Source organism: Mandrillus leucophaeus, unplaced genomic scaffold, assembly GCF_000951045.1.
Source record: "Mandrillus leucophaeus isolate KB7577 unplaced genomic scaffold, Mleu.le_1.0 Scaffold148, whole genome shotgun sequence".
Lineage (NCBI taxonomy): Eukaryota > Metazoa > Chordata > Mammalia > Primates > Cercopithecidae > Mandrillus > Mandrillus leucophaeus.
Window position 1 is genome coordinate 1,688,414 of NW_012101454.1, and position 26,259 is coordinate 1,714,672.

General features: G+C 40.3%; 1 protein-coding gene across 3 annotated transcripts in view; it reads right to left on the minus strand.

The window, feature by feature from the left end:
* The window catches only part of PON3 (paraoxonase 3), a 30,259-nt gene extending 4,993 nt beyond the window's left edge, over positions 1–25,266 (minus strand). Inside the window, exons 1-5 of one of the 3 annotated variants that reach the window (XM_011974685.1) lie at positions 25,176–25,266; positions 23,543–23,613; positions 16,572–16,627; positions 7,308–7,473; positions 2,467–2,593 (exon numbers count right to left, since the gene is read on the minus strand). In XM_011974685.1, the coding sequence (XP_011830075.1) occupies positions 2,467–2,593; positions 7,308–7,473; positions 16,572–16,627; positions 23,543–23,613; positions 25,176–25,249 (494 nt within the window). In that variant the 5' untranslated portion in view covers positions 25,250–25,266. Of the gene's footprint in view, positions 1–2,466; positions 2,594–7,307; positions 7,474–16,571; positions 16,628–23,542; positions 23,636–25,175 lie in introns of all 3 variants that reach the window. The other 2 variants (XM_011974687.1, XM_011974686.1) reach the window with 2 other exon arrangements.
* Between the last annotated feature and the right edge of the window lie 993 nt (positions 25,267–26,259).

Sequence of the window (26,259 nt, forward strand, 5' to 3'; positions counted from 1 at the left end):
GAAAAGAAAAAAGTGACTTGAAAAAATAATGCTTAAACATTTTTAGATTAAATTTTAGGGAGGAAAATTTGGGTGAATCAGGAAATACTTTGAGGTTTTGATATATAATGACTTTCCCGAAGTCACCGGGCTACTCACCTTTTGCATCTCAGCTTAAGCATTCCTTACTCCAAAAAGTATTGCCTGACACCATAAATTAGGTTAAAGTGCCTCAAAATTTGTTTCTGTAGCTCTCTGTTCTGCCCCCTTGTAAGTGCTTATCAATGCCTGTGCCAGTGTACATACCCTCAGGCTCCTCTTTAGATCCTCATAGCCTCACCTGCCTTGTTCCAGCTGCTATTATTTCAACCAGTTCTGCACGGGTCTGACATACTTCCCACAGAGGCAGCCTAGCAGTGTCTCAGCTCATGCCTGCTGTGGGCCTCTTGCCTCCCACTTCCAGACTTCATGCTGACATCGAGTCATAGGATACCACAAAACTAGACTTGCACGTGCACAACAACCAAGAATGTGGGAGAATGAAGGCCTCTTGAGGCAAACCTTTGACTAACAGGAGATGGGGCCAGTGGATAAACCCTTCTCCCTTTTTCTCCTCGACCAGATTGTCCTGAGATGCAGCTTGCATTGATTACTGGAGGATAAGCCCATGATTTCAAGCAGTCAGTTGCACTTAGCAGTGGTTGGCTTAATGACGCCTTTGCTGGACCTCCCTCACTGTGTGTTTCCTAGGGCTGGCACAGCAAAGAACCACAAACTCAGTGGCTTAAACACCAGAAATGTATTGCCTCACAATTTTGGAGGCTAGAAATCCAAAACCACATTGTTGGTAGGGCCATGTTATCTCTGAAGGTTCTAGGGAAGGATCCTTCCTTGCCTCTTCCAGCAAGACATTCCAGTAGTCCCAGGCATTCCTTGGCTTGTAGATACATCACTCCAATGTCAGTATCCATCTTCACATGACATTCTCCCTGTATATCTGCCTGTCTTCTTGCAAGGACACCAGTTCTACTGCGTTAAGGGTACTCTATTTCAGCATGATTTTATCTTTACTAATTACATCTGCAATGACTCCATTTCCAAATAGTGTCACCTTCTGAGGAAGTGGTGGTTGGGATTTTAACATATTTTTTGGTGGGGGGCAGAGCAGGGAGGGCAGGGGGACACAAAATTCAACCCATAACATTCTCCCTTCCTTGCCTCACACTGGTTTCTTAAGTCTGCTTCCTGGGATTGTACTCCCTAATGAAGTGGCCACATATCAGGTGTGCCCTCAGGCTGCACTTTCTGGGAGACTGTTCCTGTGAGATCCTATGCTAATGCAGTTGATCCTCACAATCCACCAGTTATGTAAGTCAGGCAAATGAGAACCCCCATTTTGCTCAATAAATTGAGGCACCAATTAAGTGACTTGACACAGTTTCCCAGCAACCCTGTGGAAGTCCTGTTCTCCACTATGGCCTCAGAACCCAGCACAGTGCATTAGGAGCAGAGTTCAATAACTTCAACCTCTCTTACTTCTACCCTCTGCATTTGTTTCCCTCATATTCTATGGGGAGAAATTAACACATGATGTTGAGAAAGAGAGCAAAGGAGAGAAGATGAACTTTCTTTTCTATTCCTATTCTTCCATCCCATGAAATAGTTTACTGTTTTGGAGCCAGTTTTTTTAGTGTTAAGCCCATTTGGTAAAAGATGAATTCTTTATTGTTTGCTACAGCCTTTAAACAGGCAGCCTGTCCACTGAAAAGCCTGTTATTTTAATGAATGCAGGAAGAAAGATGTTCTTTGCAACTGAGAGCTCAGCTTTGAATTCAGATGGATATAGGTTTACACCCTGTTTCTGCCACTTACAAACTGTGTAACTTGGGCAAGTTACCTAACCCAAACCTTCTCTAAGTCTTAGTTTACCCATGCCTATTATTAAAGGCTTTGTGAGAATTAAGTTAAATTAAGTATTCTAGCATAGTGCCTGGCACATAGTTGATGCTTAACAAATGTATTTTTTATAAGTGCCCACGGGCTTTTAAAAAATTCTACTTTAAAGCTGTAATTAAACAAAGAAGTGGCTCCTCTGGAGGTTGGTTATAACACCCGGTGGGCGAGGCTCACAGAACACAGCCTACCAGGACAACCAAAAAAGGGCGTAGGTGTTTAAACAGAGACCGATAGTAGGTATTGAGTTGCTGTGGTAAAGGGGATGGAATTAGAGCTGCGAATCTAATTGAGCACCTTTATAGGATTAAAATGCTTTCAAAATGCTGGAAAATAAAGGCATATTCAATACCTAACAGGCAATTTCTAGTGAGGTGCTGGGAAGAGTCACCATGGGAATCATTAGAAAGCTTTAGAAAAAAATCTAAAACAATTTCAAAACAAAAGTTTAAGAAAGCCTGCTGAACCAAAGAAAACAAAGCACACAGCAGAGGTGCAAAATAAATAGAACTGCATAATACTTTCATTCCATACCTTTTGAGAAGTTCGTGTTTTATAGTTTTCAGGTATACCAGAGAACGTTGTTGTTCCTCGAATTTAAATATCTCCACAGTGGACTTCATGTGGGGATGATTCACAACATAAAGATACACTGTATGGTCTACATGGAAAAAAGGCATAATTTCCAAGTAAGTTACCTCTATCACAACTAATATTAGACTTGTTTTCAAACTTGGTCACTTCCAAAAGTTTTCTTCATACATCTTGCATTTGACTCTCACAGTCTATCTGATAGGTAAGTCAGACAAATACCAGAATCCAGATTTAATTGAGGAAATTGAAGCTCAGGAGGCGAATGACCCATCAGCAATGTCATCACCACAAAGTGGCAGAGCCAAGACGTTTTGCCATAGTCACTTCACCCTTATATGCATATCCTGCCTAACAGGAGCCTACAGAACTATAATGATGCATAAACAGGAATGTGGTTCCCCAGACAGCCCTTCAGCAAGAGAAGTGAGTGCAAGCAAACAAAACTTTGCTGAGATGTTGTGTGTGTGCAATAATTATCTGCATTGCAACAGAAGCTGAGTAAATGTCAGGGCAGTGTAAATACCTTCAAATAAGCAACATTTCCCAGCTAGACAATGAATTTCTGACACAAGCCAACATAACAACATTTAGTGAGCCCAATGGACATGGCATGTAAATACGAATGCAAGATAAAACAAACTAATTCCAGGTAGTATCCACCTCAGAAATGTCACCTACCCATTTCAACTGGAATGTGAACTGCTGTGAACAGGATTGAGGGTAGTAATTTGGCCTCTGAGAGTGCTGTCTTCTGAGTTATCAGGAGTTCTAGGTTTGACGAGCTCTGGAGTTTTAAAGGGTCTGGCCCCATCCTCCCACTGTAGGACTTGATCTGTATTCATCTTCCCTATTCCTTTCCCAGATGGAGTTTTTAAGCACGTGATGGAACAAGCCCAAACCCTGAGATGCAAAATTCATAACCAGGACCTCTGAAACACACTGGGCACTTTGATGCACATTAAGGAAAGGTGCTTGCTCACAGATGAAATCTTCCTTCTGGTCTGATCCAGCTCTGTTCCAAGGCTCAGGGCTTGGCAAACAGAACATGGGTTGGATTTCAGCCCCAACACGGACCTTCAGTCTTTTGCTAGACACAGTAGTGAACAATCATATGTGCTGCCCTGGTTTTATTTCTTCTAGTGCATCTACTGAATCCCTCTTTCCAAATAAGATATACTTAGTGAGAATACTTTTCTTCTCCATCTCCTCATTCCATCTCTATTTCTATGTGTAATATTTTGGCCTTATGAATTAAACACACAATTAAGGGAGATGACAAACAAATAAGATAAGCTGTGAATCATAATATACTCAACTTATGGAAGCCTGATTATATGACTGAATGTTATTGTGTAAACGTGTCCCATCTCAAAAAAACAACAACAACAACAACAAAAAAAACAAAACAAAAAAACACAACAGCAACAAAAAAAGAAAAAAAGCCCCAACTCCACCTCTACCTCTACCTCTAATACTACCCCATGCAATGAAATAGTTTCAGGTAAATCTAATCACTTATTATACCATCTCCAATGAAGAATCTTATGTCTTATACAGTGTGAGGCAAAACAGTTGTGGTTTTAAAATTATTTAAATAGAGCCCTAATCTCACCTTAGTAAGACACAGGATTAGAAGTGAGACCTCTTCTGTCTGAGTTCTGGATCAGCCATTTACTAACTGCAGAAGTGAAGTCACACTTTACTGTATTCCTCTAAACTTCATTGTATGCATCTATAAAGTTGAATATTATTATGTGCTCTGCCTGTCCTATAGGGTTCATTTATTTATTCATCTAATATGCATTCAGAGAGTACCTACTGTGCATCAGATACATTCTAGACTCTCAGAATCCAGCAATGGACAAATCACATATGCTTTTATGGTGATTATATTTGAGAGAGGAAAACAAGGAGGAAAAATTATTAAATAAATTAAAACAAAGAATACTACAGTTGGGAGACATGTTCTTCATAGAGTGTCATTCATTTGAAGAGTAACAGTTAAGTTTAGGAACTTACTATAGAGCAAGAGCAGGAGAGGGAAAGAAAATTGGTATCCTTTAACATTAAAAAAAAATAGTTACCTCTGTAGGCTGGGAGTGGTGGCCTGTAATCCTAACACTTTGGGAGGCCAAGGCAGGTGAATCCCCTGAGGTCAGGAGTTTGAGACTAGCCTGGCCAACATGGTGAAACCCTGCCTCTACTAAAAATACAAAAAATTAGCCGGCACGGTGGCACACACCTGTAATCCCAGCTACTTGGGAGGCTGAGGCAGGAGAATCGCTTGAACCCGGGAGGCGGAGGTTGCAATGAGCTGAGATTGTGCCACTGCACTCCAGCTTGGGTGACAAGCAAAACTTCATCTCAAAAAATAAAAAAAGTTAGTTACCCCTGTAATGAATGATTTTTAAAAAGAGGTACATTGAGAAATATAGAAAGGTACACAACCTGGAGCAAGATGGTGGGAAGGCTTCCCTGAGAAGATGATATTTAAGCTGAGGCTTCAATGATGACATTGAATGATGACAAAGAGTGAGCCAGAAGTGGCACAAGGACATTCCAGGCAGAGGGAACAGCAGATGTAAAGATCCCGAGGCATGAGACACTTCATCGAATGAAAAGAAATCCAGTGTGGCTGGTCCAGAGAGTCTGGGGGACAATGGTTTCCTGTGAAACTGGAGAGCGTACAGATGCCAGAATGTACAGGGGAAGCACCCAGGAACACAGGCCATTCTGGAGATTTGGGGTTTATCCTCAGAGTGATGGAACAACATGGAAAATTTGATGAAAAGAGGGACAGAATCAGATTTGCATAAAAAGCAATCCTTACTATGACAATGAATTGAAGTGGTATGAGAAGGAAGGTACAGTTGGGGGCCCATGCAGAATCAGGGAACACATGCTGGGCCCTTGGACTGCTGGTGGCAGTGAGGATGGGGAGAGGTGAACAGATATTTCAGACTGGAGAGATATTGGAGAGATACATCAAACAAAACATTATAATGAGTTGATCGAAAGGGCCAGGGAGAGGAAGTGTCAAGGCTGGGTTCAGGATTTTATTTTGGGAAGTAAAGACACTATTATAAATGAAAATAGTTTATATATTATAAGCCAGTGAAAAATTGTTAGATTCAATTATCTTTTAAAGCAGAGCTTGCTAAGCAAATAAAAAGTGTATATAAGATTTCATGGAATTCTAGCATTTCAATTTGGCCCTCCTTTCATGTGGTCACTGTTAGTGAGGTTTCCCTGTTCTTACTTTTCTTCATGCTGTATAGACCCACAAATATTTTAAAATTAGATGTTTGAAACTATGAACTGTGAAGAAGTCAAAAATAATATTGGAAACTGTTGTTTTTAAAGCATATATGGTATGTTAATAACTGTTATGTTTTTTATAATATATTTTTGAGATATAATTCACACACCATTGAATTCAGACTTTTAAAATGTAAACTTCAGTGTGTTTTAGTATATTCACGGGGTTGTGCAACCATAACCACTATCTAGTTTCAGAACATTTCCATCACCCAAAAAGAAATCACCTACTCATTAGCTGTCATTCCTTCTTCCCCACTCCCCTGGCTCCTGCCAACAATTTTTCTGTCTGCGAATTCACCTATTCTGAACACTTCATATATATGGAATTACATAATATGTGGCTTTTAGTGATTACATTCTTTCAGTTGGCATTATATTTACAAGCTTCATCCATATTATAGCAATACATGAGTAGTTCATTTCTTTTTATTGCCAAATAGTGTTCTATTGTATAAATGCCTATCACATCTTATTTGTGAATTCATCAGTTGATAGACATTTGGGTTATTTCCACCTTTTGTATTAGCAGTAATGCTGCTATGTACATTTGTGTACAGGTTTTGCATGGATATGTTTTCAATTCTCTTGAGCATGCACCAAGGTGCAGAGTTGCTGGATTGTATGGTAACTCTATGTTTAAAATGTTGAGGAAATGCAAAACTGCTTCCCAAAGTGGTTACATTATTTCACAATCCCACTGGCAAAGTAAGAGGGTTCCAATTTTTATACATCCTTGCCAACATTTGTTATTGTCTGTCTTTTTAATTATCACCATCCTAGTGGGTCTGAAATAGTATCTCATTCTGGTTTTGATCTGTATTTTCCTAATGACTAAGGATGATGAACATCTTTCATGTGCTTACAGGCCTTTGTGTATCTTAGGAGAAATGTCTATCTAGGTAGATACTTTGTCCATTTTAAAATTATATGATTTGTGTTTTGTTGTTAAGTTGTAAGAATTATTTATATTGTCTGAATACAAGTCTCTCATCTAATATATGATTTACAAATATCTCTCATTCTTTGGGTTGTTTTTCACTTTCTTGATGGTGTCTTTTGAAGCACAAAAGCTTTCAACTTTGATGAGTCTAATTTGTTTTTTTTCCCTTTATGTTATGTTTTTTAATGTCTCACAGTTGTCTTTAATGACAACTAAACTAAAGGGTCTTTAGTTTATATGTTAGATTTCTGAGAATGCTATTCAAACAGGTTGTGACAGTCAAACAAGAAGACAAGCGAATAGAAGGAAGAGGAGGAGACCACATAGGGCCAAAAATACTAGTGTTCCTTCTTTAATGCAATGGTTACAATGTTTTATACCTATCTATCATTTTACAAAAACATATGTGTATGGTAAAATACCATCCTCTCTCTTTCTAGTACATAAATATTGAGGGGCTGGAGATAAATGGTTTCTATTTCCCTCATTTCCCCCTTATCCCTAAGCATACAGGCTTTACCTTTGTCGATGAAAATACTGATCCCATGTGGATTAAATAATTCTTTGTCAAATCCACCACTGATTTCTAGTGCTTGTGCCCTTGGATTTTGTTCATTCAGATCCATCAAGAAGATTTTTCCTGGCTCATCTGGTGCAAAGTTTGGCAGGCCTGGATATTTTAATCCCTTTTAAAAATAAAGAACAAGTGTGCACACATATACATATCAAAACAATATTTTCATATGGAATTTAAAATCTCAAAGCCAAATAAAAATGTTCAAAGTGTTAAATTTCATTTAGATTTCTGGGCTTTTTCACTCTGTCAGCTGTTTCCATGATCTGATCTGGGGTGTTACTGATGTCATCTAAACATTGGCTATAAACACAGAAAGAACCATATTCAAGATAAGGAAGAGTTTTTAATTTAGAGAAAAGGAATTAAGCCAAAAAATATAACGGAAGAGGCTAGGCTGTTACTTTGTGTGAATTCCTTCACATGCCTGTACCTCACATTCCTTATCTATAAAATGAAGAAGTTCAAATACATGATTGTAAGATTATTTCCAGTACTGGTATTCTATAACTAACTTTCCTCAAAGCAGAGAGAAGGGGTGTATAGTTTAATTGTATCATTCCCATTCCTACATTGATTATATCATGTAGTGGCAAACAGTAGAGCTGGCCAAGAATCAACATAAGGATACCAGTCTTATAGAGTTGACTATTTTTGACCTATTTTGTTCCCGTAGGTATGTCTGAAAATTCTGACATGAATGCTTTACTCATATATCACAAAAAGTTTATTCCAGTAACTTGGACAGTGGTCCTTTCTACTGTTAGGATCAGGTAGCTATCAATCAACAATAGGCATCCTGAATGCATGAAGCCTTTGCTGCATCTGAGTCCACTGTGACAAACCTTGGGGTTGGTTTATTCTACACCAGTTACAAAACAGTCCACTTCCTCTCCGTGTCCCCCATCTATCACTGGATCGGATATATATCAATATCAATAACTTTATATCTTCTCTGCTACCTTTATCTTCTTTTACAGTCTATTGCAATTCTGTCTTTCCTATTTCACCTTGTCTTTCTGCCTCTTTCCCTCTCCCTGTCCTTTCTACACACACATACACATACACTTATAATACTATTACCGGCTCTTCCACTGCTCCCTCTTGAGGTAGTCAACCTTTTCTGAACAACCCCAGTTACATCTTCAAACTTTTTTTTAGAACAGTCCTTGTATGCCCAAATCATATGCCCAATGTTGTCTGGAGGAAACCTGGCTTTTCCCAGACAACACTGGCACTACTGAAGCTCATCAGAGGAGGCAATGTTCCCTCTTTATTCTCCTTAAGTCAGCACATCTGGAGAAGGGATTGGCATGTCCCTAGCCACAAACTTCTGCTTCCAGACCATAATTCTGTCATCATCAATAGCCACACCCTTTGCTTCCTTATCACATTATGTTCCAACTCCCTTTGCTTTGGTCTAGTTCTTATATAGGGCAAGTTTAAAATCAGGTTGAAAAACTCCACTACAAAGTCACCACCCTAACTTCAGCCAGACGTTTAGTACTGTTTATTGATTTTTTTTGGCTCATTATGATAGGCAATCTATTCGATTTCCTCATGTCTCCCTTCTAAATTTATTTCATTATCTTCTAGAGTAGGGGTCCCTAACCCCTGTGCCACAGACTGGTACCAGTCCATAGTCTGTAAGGAACTGGGCCACACAACAGGAGGTAAGCTGTGGATGAGTAAGCATTACCGCCTGAGTTCCACCTTCTGTAAGATCAGCAGTGGCATTAGATTCTCATAGGAGTGCAAACTCTATTGTGAACTGAGCCTGCGAGGGATCTAGGTTGGATGCTCCTTATGAGAATCTAATGCCTGATGATCTGAGGTAGAACAGTTTTGTCTTGACCATGCCCTGCTCCCCGTCCATGAACTGTGGAAAAAATTGTCTTCCATGAAACTGGTCCCTGGTGCCCAAAAGATTGGGACCACTGTTCTAGAGCCCATACTTTCTTCCTCTTTATTATGAGTGGATGACTTTACTTACTACTTCTCTGAAGATATCATGTCATTTAACATGAATTTCCTATAATTCTTTCCTTTCTGTCCCAGTAATTCTTCTTCAGTTTTATTCATTCTCTTCCTTTCTCCCTCTTTTCTCAAGGAAGGAGTGTCCCTCCTCTGTTCTTAGGTTACATCCTTTACCTGCTTTCTTGGTTCCCTGTTCTCTAGGGTCTGTCTCTAGAGATTACACCTTCTCTCTCTTGCTTTACCACTCATTTTTCACTAACAGCTTCTTCTTTGGCCTGAAAAATTACAAGGTTTCCTTCCCTGAAATAAATATTTTTCTAACTTTACTGCCTCTTCGTATATGCATTTCTCTCTCTTCTCCTCACCATCAAATTTCTTAGAAACATCACCTGATCTTGTTGCCTAATGTGAACTGCTCCAACTCTCAATTCCCTGAAGTTAGTATTCTACACCCACCAGTTTATAGAAATACCATTATAAAGATCACATAATGGTCTCCAAATTACTTTATTTTGATAACTTTTCTACTTCTTATCTGTTTCTCTGCGGCATTCGACACTACAATATACCTTCTTCTTTCTTATCAAAAAGTCAAAAGTAGAGTTCCTAGATAGAAATCCTGCTCCTCTTCCTGACTCTTAGATTTCTGCCTCCTTCTGTTTTTAATCCATCCTTCCCTTCTCACTCTATACTCTTTCCTTGCAGATCTTATACATAAAGATTCAGGTATTTCCTTCATAACAAGGACTTTCAAGTCTGCATATTTATTTGTAACTCTGTAACTCTAGCTTGCATTCCCAACTTCCTCCCAAAGGGCAGCTCAAAATCAAATAGTCAAAAACAAAATCAACATTCTCCCCTCGAATCCATCCTCTCATTTCTATCTATTCTTCTCAGCTAAGGACATCACTATGCTCCCCAACATTGGACCATAAAATTCAATTTTCAATCTACTCTTTCCCCCATAACCAATTTGTCACCAAACTCAATGGCTCAGATAATAGTAGCACTGGAGAAAAAAATTATATATATACGTTAAAAATCAAATATATATAATAATTATATATATAAATATATTAGGGGCATTTAATCTCACATCTTCCCTTTCACATGAGGGAAATGAGGCCTAGATGAGTGATTTGCCTAAATCACTCAGATCATTTATTGTTCAGCCTCTCTCCCACACATACAGAAAGGTTTGGAAGTAAACAATATTGCTCAGGAAGGCAGCTCAAGACAGAACACATTGGCAAGTACCTTGGTAGCTTGGGGGAAGGTAGAGCACAGCCAGCTAATGCAAAGACTGGATGTTACAGAAATAAAATTATCTGATAAAGAGATATGGGTGGGGCACTGCAAACAAGCTTGGTCTAGAGTAAGTGTGATGATCGAAGAAACGTTTCTGATAAATGGCTTCACATTCACCTAGTTTTCTGTGTAAAGCAGTTAGGTAGGAATTTGTGGCAGCAAACCAACTATGTGCTAATGACTGTAAGCAATTCTTTTCATACCATTCACTGGTAAAAATGGTGAAAATCATCATCGAGACATGCAGGAATCTTATTTTCCCAACAAACTACAGGTATATGTGGACAATCAATGAACTCTTCCACTATCCTCATCCATCACCACATGCACTCAGTAAATATTCGAGGACTTGCACACGCCTGGTAGTATGTTAGGTGTTGGGCATGTCAATGCATGCTCCAAAGTCTTGAGTTCAAGGATCTTGAAATCTAGAGCAAGTACATAAGTATGGTGTGGTCTATAACAGCCTAAACTCAGGCGAATATTCAAGAGCGAACATTGAAGAGGCACCTCACTCCACAAGAGAGTGCCAGGGAAGACTCTGCTGAGGAAGTAAAGTGCCACCGCAATGAACCCTCACAAAGAAGTAGGAGTTAGCTGGCAAAGTGTGACGAAGGGAGTAATCTTGGAGTCAAAGATAAGCGTGTCAAGTCCCAAGACAGGGGAGAAAAATACCCTGTTTGCCATCCCTAAATAGACTAGAAATATCTATTGCACAGAATTATTGTCCAAATCAGCAACTTTCAAACATATAGGATGGCAAGAAAGGGTAAAAGGAGAAACCAAAAGAACAAGGTCCCGAATTTATTATAGTGCAGAAGGATTAGAAACAAGCAAATAACATAATCCTTATCCTATAAGTTGTTCATTTACAAAAGGAGATTCATTATTAAAAACTTCATGTTAACATTTCTCATAAACTTGTGATCAAAATATATACTTCCTGTATAGCAATGATTCAGAACTTTTAGTTCCAGTGAAAATTAAAAAAAAAAAAAGAAGAAAATATACAGTACGAAGGACAAACATTATTTCACAACAGCAAAGAAATCTCCTAGCTATAGAATCATCACTTTTAGTGGTGTATTTAGCATAACATTGAAAATTTAAACTGGAAGGAGGCTTCCAAGATAGCTAAATAGGAACACCTCCGGTCTGCAGCTCCCAGCAAGATCAACATAGAAGACGGGTGATTTCTGCATTTCCAGCTGAGGTACCTGGTCCATCTCATTGGGACTGGTTGGACAGTGGGTGCAGCCCATGGAGGGCAAGCCAAAGCAGGGCAGGGCGTCGCCTCACCTGGGAAGCACAAGAGGCCAGCAGATTTCCCTTTCTTAGCCAAGGGAAGCCGTGACAGTCTGTACCTGGAGGAACGGTATGCTCTTGCCCAAATACTGTGCTTTTCCCACAGTCTTCGCAACTAGCAGACCTGGAACTTCCCTCCCATACCTGGCTTGGTGGGTCCTACACCCACGGAGCCTTGCTCACTGCTAGCGCAGCAGTCTGAGATCAAGCTGTGATGCTGCAGCTTGGCAGGGGGAGGGGCGTCCACCATTGCTGAGGCTTGAGTAGGTGGTTTTGTGCTCACAGTGTAAACAAAGAGGCCAGGAAGCTTGAACTGGGCAGATTCCACCACAGCTCAACAAGGCCTACTGCCTTGCTATAGATTCCACCTCTGTGGGCAGGGCATATCAGAACAAAAGGCAGCAGACAGCTTCAGCAGACCTAAACGTCCCTGTCTGACAACTCTGAAGAGAGTAGTGGTTCTCCCAGCACAGCATTTGAGCTCTGAGAACAGACAGACTGCCTCCTCAAGTGGGTCCCTGACACCTGTGTAGCCTGACTGGGAGACACCTCCCACTAGGGGCTGACAGACACCTCATACAGGTGGGTGCCCTTCTGGGACGAAGCTTCCAGAAGAAAAACCAGGCATCAATATTTGCTGTTCTGCAGCCTCCGCTAGTGATTTCCATGCAAACAGGGTCTGGAGTGGACATCCAGCAAACTCCAACAGACCTGCAGCTGAGGGGCCCGACTGTTAGATGGAAAACTAACAAACAGAAAGGAATAGTATCAACATCAACAAAAAGCACATCTACACCAAAAACCCCATCTGTAGGTCAGCAACATCAAAGACCAAAGGTAGATAAAACCACAAATATGGGGAGAAACCAGAGCAAAAAAGCTGAAAATTCCAAAACCCAGAGTGCCTCTTCACCTCCAAAGAATCACAGCTCCTCGCCAGCAAAGGAACAAAACTGGATGAATAATGAGTTTGATGAGTTAACAGAAGTAGGCTTCAGAAGGTCAGTAATAACAAACTTCTCCAAGCTAAAGGAGCATGTTCTAACCCATTGCAAGGAAGCTAAAACCCTTGAAAAAAGGTTAGACAAGTGGATAACTAGAATAAACAGTGTAGGGAAGATCTTAAATGACCTGAAGGAGCTGAAAGCCATGGCATGAGAACTTCCTGATGCATGCACAAGCTTCAATAGCCAATTTGATCAAGTGGAAGAAAGGATATCAGTGATTGAAGATCAAATTAATGAAATAAAGTAAGATGACAAGATTAGAGATGAAAGAGTGAAAAGAAAAGAACAAAGCCTCTAAGAAATATGGGACTATGTGAAAAGATCAAATCTACATTTGATTGGTATTCCTGAAAGTGATGGGGAGAATGGGTCCAAGTTAGAAAACACTCTTCAGGATATTATCCAGGAGAACTTCCCCAATCTAGCAAGTCAGGCCAACATTCAAATTCAGGAAATACAGAGAATACCACAAAGATACTCCTCGAGAAGAGCAACCCCAAGACACATAATTGTCAGATTCACCAAGGTTGAAATGAAGGAAAAAATGTTAAGGGCAACCAGAGAGAAAGGTCGGGTTACCCACAAAGGGAAACCCATTCAGACTAACAGCAGATCTCTCGGCAGAAATCCTGCAAGCCAGAAGTGAGTGAGGGCCAATATTCAACATTCTTAAAGAAAAGAATTTTCAACCCAGAATTTCATATCCAGCCAAGCTAAGCTTCATAAGTGAAGGAGAAATAAAATATTTTGCAGACAAGCAAATGCTGAGAGATTTTTGTCACCACCAGTCCTGCCTTACAAGAGCTCCTGAAGGAAGCACTAAACATGGAAAGGAACAACCGGTACCAGCCACTGCAAAAATATACCAAATTGTAAAGATTACTGATGCTATGAAGAAACTGCATCAATTAATGAGCAAAATAACCAGCTAACATCATAATGACAGGACCAAATTCACACATAACAAAATTAACCTTAAATGTAAATGGGCTGAATGCTCCAATTAAAAGACATAGACTGGTAAATTGGATAGAGTCAAGACTCATCGGTGTGCTGTATTCAGGAGACCCATCTCATGTGCAAAGACACATATAGGCTCAAAATAAAGGGATGGAGGAAGATCTACCAAGGAAATAAAAAGCAAAAAAAAAAAAAAAAAAAAAAAAAACGAAAAACAGGAGTTGTGATCCTAGTCTCTGATAAAACAGACTTTAAACTAACAAAGCTCAAAAGAGACAAAGAAGGCCATTACATAATGGTAAAGGGATCAATTCAACAAGAAGAGCCAACTATCCTAAATATACATGCATCCAATACAGGAGCACCCAGATTCATAAAGCAAGTCCTTAGAGACCTGCCAAGAGAATTATACTCCCATACAATAATAATGGGAGACTTTAACACCCCACAGTCAATATTAGACCGATGAATGAGACAGAAAGTTAATAAGGATATCCAGGACTTGAACTCAGCTCAGGACCAAGTGGACCTAACAGATATCTATAGAACTCTCCACCCCAAATCAACAGAATATGCATTCTTCTCAGCACCATATCACACTTATTCTAAAATTGACCTCATAATTGGAAGTAAAACATCCCTTAGCAAACGCAAAATAACAGAAATCACGAACTGTCTCTCAGACCACAGTGCAACCAAATTAGAACTCCAGATTAAGAAACTCACTCAAAACCACACAACTACATGGAAACTGAACAACCTGTTCCTGAATGACTATTGGTTAAATAACAAAATGAAGGCAGAAATAAAGATTTTCTTTGACACCAATGACAACAAAGACACAAGGTACCAGAATCTCTGGAACACATTTAAAGCAGTGTGTAGAGGGAAATTTATAGCACTAAATGCCCACAAGAGGAAGGAGGAAAGATCTAAAATCGATACCCTAACATCGCAACTAAAAGAACTACAGAAGCAAGAGCAAACAAATTCAAAAGCTACCAGAAGGCAAGAAATAACTAAGATCAGAGTAGAACTGAAGGAGATAGAGACATGAAAAACCCTTCAAAAAATCAATGAATCCACCCTTCAAAAAATCAGTGAATCCAAGAACTGCTTTTTTGAAAAAAAAAAATCAACAAAATAGACCACTAGCAAGACTAATAAAGAAGAAACAAGAGATGAATCAAATAGATGCAGTAAAAAATGATAAAGGGGATATCACCACTGATCCCACAGAAATACAAACTACCATCAGAGAATACTAAAACCACCTCTACACAAATAAACTAGAAAATCTAGAAGAAGTGGATAAATTTCCTGGATACATCCACCCTCCCAAGATTAAAGCAGGAAAAAGTTGAATCTCTGAATAGACCAATAACAGGTTCTGAAATTGAAGCAATAATTAATAGCCTACCAACCAAAAAAAGTCCAGGACCAGATGGATTCACAGCCGAATTCTACCAGAGGTACAAAGAGGGGCTGGTACGATTCCTTCTGAAACTATTCCAATCAATAGAAATAGAGGGAATCCTCCCTAATTCATTTTAAAAGGCTAGCATCATCCTGATACCAAAGCATGGCAGAGACACACCAAAAAAAGATAATTTTAGGCCAATATCCCTGATGAACAGCGCTGGGAAAATCCTCAAAAAAATACTGGCAAACCGAATCCAGCAACACATCGAAAAGCTTATCCACCACAATCAAGTCAGCTTCATCCCTGGGATGCAAGGCTGGTTCAACATATGCAAATCAATAAATGTAATCCATCACATAAACAGAACCAACAACAAAAACCACATGATTATCTCAATAGATGCAGAAAAGGCCTTCAACAAAATTCAACGGCCCTTCATGCTAAAAATTCTCAATAAACTAGGTATTGATAGTACATATCTCAAAATAATAAGAGCTATTTATGACAAACCCACAGCCAATATCATACTGAATAGGCAAAAACTGGAAGCGTTCCCTTTGAAAATTGGCACAAAACAAGGATACCCTCTCACAGCACTCCTATTCAACATAGTGTTGGAAATTCTGGCCAGGGCAATCAGGCAAGAGAAAGAAATAAAGTGTATTCAATTAGGAAAAGAGGATGTCAAATTGTCTCTGTTTGCATATGACATGATTGTATATTTAGAAAACCCCATCATCCGGGTCCAAAATCTCCTTAAACTGATAAGCAACTTCAGCAAAGTCTCAGGATACAAAATCAATGTGCAAAAATCACAAGCATTCCTATACACCAATAACAAACAAACAGAGAGCCAATCATGAGTGAACTACCATTCACAATTAGAAGCGGAAGCCCAGTCAAATAGGGCAATGATGAGAATGGATAGCAATAGGACCGATCTGGAGACTAGTGTAGGAATTGAATGGAAATCAATACACATTTATCAAGACCCTACTGAGTATGCCACTACCCACAGGGAGTTGCCCACCATGAGGCAGTCAAAGCTGGGCATTCCTGCGGTGTTCTAATTAGCCCTCCAGAATCCTGTTTTGGTTTTTTCAGTTGACTGGTTTACCCATAGGTGGGATGAGAGTGTAGGGATCCATCTGGCAGCTCCAGTGGACAACATTAATGTACTGTCTATACAGCTATTGACGTGAGCATCAGAGCAGCATGGAAAATACTCACACTGGAGATAAAAGCCAGCCCACTAGGAAGTATATCAATATCTTCAGAGCCATTTTCTGCAAAAGAAGGGTAGAATCAGAAAAATGCATATATGAATGCTCAAAAAAACACATCTCACAATCCAAACTACAAATATCTTTTGGAAACTTCTTTTGGAAACTGTCGACTTGTTCAACCATTTACTTGGGAAACTATATTAACTTTTGGGAATCTCACAGGCATGCTACTCTACAGTAAAACTTGAATCAGACTCCTCAAATACTAAATCATTTTTTAGAATCCCATTTTCAGGAGAAAAAGGCAAATACCTAGAAAATAAACTCATATCCTAGATTTACTCTTTAAGTAACAATTTCCAGGGCATGTCCTGAGAGATCCAGCTTTATTCCCCATAGAAGGCTGGTCTATAGACTCAATAATAAAATCTAGAAAGTCATAATCGTGAAGGTCTTTTATTACAGGCCTCTCTGCCAAGCATTCCTTCTCTTCCAACGTGAAGCCTAAAACACTATCATTATACAATTATATTGGGAAATTATTGAGTAATAAAATATTGAGTATAAATGAATATGAAAGATTAGTGAGAATTAATATGAAAGTTTAGTCAGATCTTTTTCCTCATTAAGAGCTAGTTTTCAGCATTTTTTTCTATGGAAAGAGACATATAATAAGTAAGTTTTGACTGAGAACAAGATGAAAAAGGAGCTGTCATGGCTTCTAGTAGGAATAGAGATCTGCATATGATGTGGTTCCAAGTAGACAGAAGTGAGATTATCTAGTGTGGCAAACTATAGTCTACAAATATGTCAGAACCAATATGTATCATCGCCACTTGTTCTTAAAATGTGATGTTCAGACTCTTCCAGCAAGAGGTAAAGTCTATATTCTCTCCTGTTGAAGCTGGGTAGAACTTTGTAACTGCCTTGACAAATAGAATAAGATGAACGCAATGCCACATAACATCCTAGGCTAAGTCATAGTCATAGCTGCCACTGGCTCTCTCTCTCTCTATTTCTTAAGACATGCACCTTGGCAACTCTGGATCAAAATGTAAAAAGTCTGGCTATTGTAAAACTACAGAGGAAAGAGCACAGAGGGATCACCCAAAGTGGAAAGAGAGCCAGCATTATCTTTAGCTCAGGCCATAGGAGCTAGAAATGACTCTAGTTCCCAGCCTTTGAGTCATTCTAGCTGATGTAAATGAAACAGAGTGGACTGCCTACACTGTGCCCTGTCAACATTGCACATTATTGAGCAAAATAGCGGTGGTTGTTTTAAGTCACTAAGTTTTGGGGTGGTTTGCTGCACAGTCATAGTTATTGGAACATGCAGGGAAATGGTTACCTAGAGTAGTGGGTTACTAGAGTGTCAAAAGGCAATGGGGGAAGTATAGGGGAAAATATGAAAAAGAAAATTGCAGAAAAGTCAAAGAAGATGCAAACTGAAATCAATAAAATGGTGAACAATAGGCACTTAGAAGTTGAGAAAGATTTTATTTTATTCAGTATACTGAAGGTTGAAAGTAATCCCCACCTAGAAATATGAAAATCAAATTAACCAGAACTTCCCATTTCCTAAGTATTCCAGTTAATCAAGATTTACCTACATATGGTACCTTGATAGCTATTTCCACACAAAATGACATAGACATCAGAAGAATACAGCAAACTGAATAAAGTCATTTTAAAAATTGCATTGAATATTTGTTGATTATTTTCTAGTGTTTCTCCTTCTTCTCTGCACTCCCCTATTGGTTTCCCTGTACCTTAATCTCATTCCCCTCTCTGTCCTATAGGTGGATATTTTCCAGGCTCTGTCTGACCATGGCTCTTTCTCATGGCAAAGCATCCATTTTCCCCACATGATGCACTCTACTCCCACATGGGTCGTGGCAGATGGCTTCAGTTTCCACCTGGATGCTCTTGAATCCCCAATCTCTAAATCAAGCTCAAAGCTTTCTTCCAAGTTCCAGACCTTTGTATCAACCTGCATGTTGGACATTTCTACCTGGGTCTTTTATTTCTCATATTCCACAGGTCCCAAACTGATCTGAAAGTTTCTGCTTCGAATCTGCTCTATTTTCTATATTTCTACTTCAATGAATGGTGCCTCCATTCCACAAACACCTAGAGCAAGAAGCTTGGAGTTACCTTTGATGCGTTCCTTTTCCTTAATTTCCAAATCCAGCTGATCACCAGTCATTCAAGCTCCAGGACTTCCTCTTGGATTTCTACAATAGTTTCCCAATAACTCAGCTTTGCTTCCCTGAACCCATTCTCTGCACTGCTGAGAGTCATATTTTAAAATTTAAAGTTGACCTTGTTATCCCCTGCTTAAAACCTCCCAGAGGCCCACTAGGGCTGACAGTATAAATACCAAGCTCTTTGGTCTAGATCCCAAACATCTTGGCTCCAGTCTCAGTTACTATGGCCCCACTCTCTACTCTACATTGCAGCTGTGCTGTGGTACTTACTACTGTCCTGTGAGTAGTTTGTGAAATGGGCCAGACTCATTCACCAGCATGTCTGTGCATATGTTGCTTTCTCCTTGCAACACTCAGACCTTTCCCATCCTAACCTTACCTCTACTTGGCCAAGGCCACAGGCTCCTGGAGGTTTGGGGCCACCTTCTCAACCTATGCAAACTTTCCTGGTTTCAGCATCCATTTTATGTATTAATATGGTCATCTGTGACTATGTCTACCATGATCTTTTTCATACTGGGCTGCACCCCTCTGTTTAATTGTTAATTTCCTACTAGATGGTCTGCTTTCTGAAGGCAAGAACTGGGTTTTATTCAGTGTTGTATCCTTATACTCAACATAATACTTGCCTTTTCACTGCAGAAGCTCTTAATAAAGCTGGCTGGTTCAAAAAAGAAGTAAACACTTTTTGTTTTTTGAACTTTGTCATGTATTGAGGTTAAACTATCGAAAAGTGGGTGATGATTTCTGAGTCCAAGATATCCTGAATTGTGTTTGGCTCCTCTTCTCTTCCAAACACAATTTTACATGTCTCCCCTGACAGCATAAACCTACTTCAATAACTCACCTAAAACAGAGTGGGCATTTTTCAGACGTGTTGTGCCTGTCTTAATTTACTTGCTCCATCCGGAGCATGGGAAAGCCGGTGCTTTGCACTCAGCAGTGGAAAAGAATTACCACACAAGATTGCACAATGTCACCATCCCTTCTTCCCACCTACACTGTGCCTGCATGACAGGCCCCATGCATCTCAGCAACAATGGCACCTGTGGGAGCAAAAGCCTCCAGGATACCTTCCTCTGAGACTTTCCCTCACACTTATTAGTCTATGCACAACTATCATTCAAACCCCAGTGCTAAGTCTAAAATCAGACTTATGAATAGGTGCCTACTGCTTCTTAGCCTGTCAACCCTACTACTACTTGGCATAACTTCATTTCTTTACTCTTTTCTTCATTTCTCCAGTTATCCCCTACAGGCACTCTGATAAAGGGTCACATCAAAACAGTACTATCAGTTAATTTTATTATCGTCACTTCACATCTTGGAGAGAAGTTTCTGATAGTCAGTTAAGAAAACACATGGAACCTACTATGGTGTAGAAGCATATCTTGGAGACATGGGAAGCTATAGAATGGAAAGGAGTGGAAGGGAAGGCAGGTAGGTATTAAATACACAGGCCATCCACTCAATAATCCTGCCCAGTGAAAGCCCTACTGAAGTATTCATATTTCAAGTGCAGCTTTGATTAGATGCCAAGGGCAGCCAGATAACATCCTGGTTAAAACAATCCTTGACCCTCAAAGCCTTGGAGAAAAAGATGAACGTAATACAAAAAGATCTATGAGATATGATTTCCGGAGAAAGATATTTCATCTTTCAACTTTTCTGCCCAGAAAAAAATACTGGGGAAGAAAAACAAAATAAGAGTTTCTTCCGCCAATAAAATAAACCTCAAAAATCTGGGTCTTGAAAATACAAATAAGAATTTTTCTCCAGCTCTGTTACAACCTACTATACCCTACCTAAAATCCTTCAGCAGCTTTTCATGGCTTTATAAAGCCTCTACTCTTCAACTAGTTGTGACTTGTAAGTATTATCTTATCAGTTATCTTAATTTAAATATCTAGCCCGCCTTGTTTTGATTAACCTATACCTAGTAATATTTCAGCTGTTCGCATCTCAGATTTTCTGTTTTCCTGCTGTTGTAATACTTTCCTGAAGCTTCCATAATAAAAAATGTGTTGTCAGTAGATAAGAAAGGTGGTGTTACACAACAGAGAGTACAAAGGCATAGAAGGAAATGGTCTTGGCTCATAAGCTAAGCCCATCACCCCCTAGTTCCAGACCATTGAGCAAACAACTTAATTCTTCTGTATGTCAATTTCCTAATCTGCAAAGCATAGATAGCAGCACCCACTTTACAAATTGGTTATGAGGATGATGTAGATGTTTGTAAAGGACTCAACAGGCTGCTCATAGTCACCAAGCCTTTGATAAAGCAGCTTTTTCAAAAGATATATACCAGTATTGTCCTACTGACGCATGACCCATCATCATTCTAACTTGTTTAGTTCACCAAACATATGCCAATAGACATGAGAAGTAACATGGCATTTTTTTCTTCTGCTCCCAGCCTGCTTCCAACTAAGTCATTTTCTTCAAAATATTTGGAAAATCAGAACATTGACTTAAGACTTACAATATTAACTCTAATTTTACCTTCTCAAATCTAGTTGAGTGATACAATTCAAGAGTCAGACTAGACCTTACCAATCATCTAATCTAATTATACCTCTTAATTATTTGCAGGCTTATATATTTTGAGAGCTATTTGTATAGTGAACATGAATACTACTACACCACAAAACAGTAAACAAATGAGTAAACGTCACATTTTCTTATTTTTAAAATTAAATAATTCACTCTGATACCCCATTCCGCTAAGTTGATGGAAAATCCAATCTGAGTCATTACTTGGTTTCTCTGTTAGGGTTATGAAATCATTTTAGGTGGTAGGTTCTAAACCTAAGCAGAATGTTTTGGAAAGGCCATCTGGCATTCATTCTATACTATGTATCATCAAATTATTCATTGCCAGTTACTGGTCCCTTTTATTTAGACAATTCTGCTACTTCCATGTCATACATTGACACAAGGTCTTTACCTTAGCTGGAACACAGGGTCCAGCATCCCTAAAGATACCTTGCAACCATTCCTTCTGAGGTCCTGCTCCTCTCCCAGAATGCTGTCAGCCAGTGGGGTAAGGGTCCCCATTATTCAAAGATATCCACATATTCATATCCCTTCTCCATCAGAATCCCTTGAAGGGGCTCAGGTTCTTAAAAACAATTCAGGAAAGGGAGTTTCTTTGGTTTCTTCTGCTTTCCAGCTGCTAGCACAAACCACCTCTAAGACTAGGGAGTGCAAGGTTCAGATTATTTTTTAGAAATTGAGAGGCAAAAAAGGCAGAAAACTCAAATTAAAAGGGCACTTTTTCTGTATTTTTTAATATAGCAATAAAATAGAAAATCATATCCCAAAATCAGCTATCCCATCACATTCTAATAAATAAGTCACAGTCCTTGGCCCTAGGGAGTTTACAATCTGATAGTGAAAGAGAGAACACTGCCAGCTATAATATAAGGCATGTGGCAGGTGTCATAAGTGAATCGGAGCTTCAGAGTGCAGTGAGAATTCAGCAGCTGATTTCAGCAAGCAGAGACGGAGGAATAAGTAAGTTTGGAGAGAATTTCATAAGCAAAGGTGAGAAAGTGAAAGAACATATTCTCAGAACAGGGAACACAATCTAGCCTGGTTTTATTTTATTTTTCTGTTAGCAATGTCAGGAAGAATTGGAGGTGTGGAGCCCAAATAAGCAGCTGTGGCATTAGCTAGTAGGTGAGATTAGCCCATGTCTCATGTAGAAGCATGAGGGACAAGCGGGGAACAATGGTTCCTGGATTTTGAACTGAATCTTTTGAGAATGAGGGTACCAAACACAGAAAATGTCTAGAGGCAGAGCTGGTTGTGGGTGGGAGGATGAGAGAGAAAAGGACAGAAATGTAAAATAGATTTCAGCTTAGGGAGAGTTTCAGATGGAGCTACCCTTTAACTGACTAAAAAAGAAGGGCTGCAGTTTGTAAGGTTAGGGACTGGGCCGTGGAATTTTGGTGAATTTTTTTAAAAGAAGGTAGGTAGGCTGTGAGGTTCCTTCTTTTTTTTTTTTTTTTTTTAAAGACAAAGTCTCGCTCTGTCGCCAGGCTGGAGTGCAGTGGCGCGATCTCGGCTCACTGCAACCTCCGATGACTCCCTGGTTCAAGTGATTCTCCTGCCTCAGCCTTCCGAGTAGCTGGGACGACACGCACCCACCGCCACCATGCCCGGTTAATTGTTGTATTTTTAGTAGAGATGGGGTTTCACCATGTTGGCCAGGATGGTCTCAATCTCCTGACCTCATGACCCGCCGCCCTCGGACTCCTAAGTGCTGGGATTATAGGTGTGAGCCACTGTGCCAGCCGGGTCTGAGGTTCTTGAGGGGAGGGACTAAGTCATATTACTCTTGGTACTTGTAGATAAATTTTGAAAAAAATAACACTTGAAGCCAGGAATGACAACAAGGAAAGGGAGGGAGGAAGGAAAGAAGGAAGGAAGAAAAAAAAAGAAGGTAACAGAGGACAAGGAGAAGAGTGAAATATCACAGACAGGAAAGGAGAAGCATTCAGTGAGGGGAAAACCAGGGTGTGGTCAATGACATTCTTTAGGTAATGTGGAGAGATGTCAGTAAGGAAATGTGCTGAGAAAAAGCCACAAAGGATGTCATTTAGGACACCCCTAAAGACCTTGCATGAGGCAGAGTGGACGGGGCAGATGTCCCACTGGGAGGGCTTAAGTAGTGACAGGTAATTAAATGAGCTGGTAGGGCTCAGTCAGGTGGATGGAGACAAAGAAGCTATGCTGGCTCCTCTTGGTACTGTCACATACATACCAAGTTCCTCAATAAGGCGGCAGTTTTCAGGTTCTACTGGCTCCACTTCTCGAGAGGCACTCATCCTTTCTCTGTAGAAGATAAAACCCAATCCTGGAAATCAAGGCACAGCGTTCAAAATGTATGTTTAAATGTGGACTTCAATCATCTTCGTGTTGGTTAACTATCTTTATCATAATTTATGAATGATATAACAATTAAGTAGGTACCTCCTTTTATGTTTATTTACATAATGTAGACATTATATGGGTATTTTACCTATATCAGCTAACCTTACTCAGTTATTGCTGAAAAACTACAATATGATTCTACATGGAAAACATTCTGCTGCCCAAATAAAAGACACTATTTAATAGTATGAGTAATTGAACAATATCACTAATTTAAATGCACAAAATAGTCCTACTTAATTTTCTAAAGTATCGTCTGTTATAAATCTGCACTTAATCCCCTACAGTCTTGCCCTTTGAACTTCTCCTTCCAAACTGCTTTCCCAAAATTCAACAGGGTGTGCTAATAGTCAAACTCTGTCACTTTTGCTTTAATTTTTAAATTTTATGCTGACTTACTTTTCAAGTATGTAAATTCATTAAACCAACCACAATTTAAACAATTGGCCAATTTATTTTTCAATACAATTTTCTTGTTTCCAGAGTGAAATGGAATGTTTCCACATTCTTCTAATATCAGGGATAATTTAAAATTTGTATTAAAGTATATTCAGGAAGACTTGATACTTACCTTACAGTCATTTATTTAAAAAATACCCCTTAGATCTACTTTATTATTATTACTATTATTTTATGATTCCCCATGCGGTTGCACTGGGAACAAATGTAACAATAAAACTCTCAAACTGGAAGTATTACTAATAGGCATCAGGCACCTCAACAGATTCTAGACATAATCCTCTGAGCAGGCCAGCTTCTACTAAGAGAAATACATAAACACTCAAAGACAATTGAAAGCAAGCAGAGGCTTTCGATCCACTCATGAATGTACATTGCCACTTAAAGATTCTTCTTTCTAGCCCAGTATTGACTTTTCCTGAGACATTTCTAGGCTGGCTACCACCATTGTATCTTCCACTTCAAAAAGTCAAATGCCTACAAAATGCCAGTTACCAACTGCAGGTTTCAGCTGGTTTGCCCTGCTATCTGGCCAGTTCTTTAAATCTAGGATAGGTTCCATAACTCAGTAGTTCTGTGTGGTTAGCTAGACCCGGGCAATGTCTCAGTCAGCCATAAACATCCAACTGGTAGCCTGATCCTCTCCCCAGTCCAGCGTTTCCAATGGACATCCTTTTTTCCCAAGCGGAATGTTGAGGGTGAGCTGGGAAAAGGGTCATGACGTTCAGAAAGTAAAAGGGGGTCATGATCTTCAGAAAGTAAAGGGGGGTCATAACCTTCAAAAAATAAATGGGAGTAAGTCGGCTCGGCAGTCTTTGAAAACGCAAGTAGCTCACTTTCCCCATAAGCGAGTCTCAAGGGGCAGTTTGCTGGGTGCGATGGAGGAGTGAGGTTCCAAAGCTGCTCTTTCCTACTCGCTAGGAAGGGGGCGCCAGGCAGCCCCTGACCTCACTTGGAAGAGGATAGAAAGAGAGTCGAGGACGCCCTGTCAAGATGCCACTCACCTAAACGCCAGGAACATCTCCCCGACTAAGGCCAGGCCGACCCCCAGCAGGACCAGCGCCACCAGCTTCCCCATGGTCTCGGGTGCCCAGAGGCGACGCGCAGCGCCGAGAGCTCCCGGAGGCGCGGCGGGCGGTTCCTGCCTCGCCTACGGATTGGGGCCGGCTCGGCCCCTCCCGCCCGCGCCTCCCACTCTGGTAAGCGGCCCAGGTGCGGCAGCAGGGCGCCGACGAGTCCCGCCCAGCCCCGCAGCCCGGGTTCAAGGCCAGCTTCACGTGCGCGAGTCCTTGTTTTTTGGGCGAAGGTCAAGGCTCAACGGAGAGGAAGCCCAGGACCAAGCTGTGGAGGGAGTTTGCTCCTAAAACCCGCTAAATCCTACCTCAGTTCCTCAGATGGCCTGAGAGGGAAACCGGAGGGGCCGGGAAGGGGGAGCTCCAGTTCAGGACTGGAATTCCGGACTTCTGCAAGGCAAGACGTGAGGTGATGCTGAATTGTTCCCGAGACACGGGAAGGGCGAAGGTAATCGAAGCGAAGAGCTTTAACTCATCTTCTCCAAGATTTGGGGCACGGGAACCTGTCTCCTGACCTTCGTGCCCTACCTCGGAGTGTGCTGCCCAGACGGACTTGTGAATATCTGTGTCTGCCCCCAGAGTTAACCGGAGAAGGAAACACCAGGAGAAAAGAAGGAAAAGACACAGGAAACGGGAAGAGGAGCAGAGGCGATGAAGGGGAAGGTCGTTTCCTTGGCAGGGTAGGACCTCTTTCTTCTAGGTCTTGAGTTCCTGCCAGGCAAGAAATGCTCTTTCCCCTCTCCTGATGAAGACCAGGTTGGAGGGGGAGGAACTGAAGATGGGGGAAGACAAGAAGCATTTCGGGCAAAGTAGCATCTTCAAGCATGATCTATTTTTATTTACGGACAGAAAGAAACATTAGTTCCGTTGGGTTCCACTGAGTACACTATTTGTTGAGAGAGCAAGATTTGCCCATCCTGGGGGTATTAAAAAAAGAAAAGGTGGTCCCTGACCCACGGGATACATGATTCTACTGTGAATACATAATTACAGGATGAATAATGAAGCCCACCAC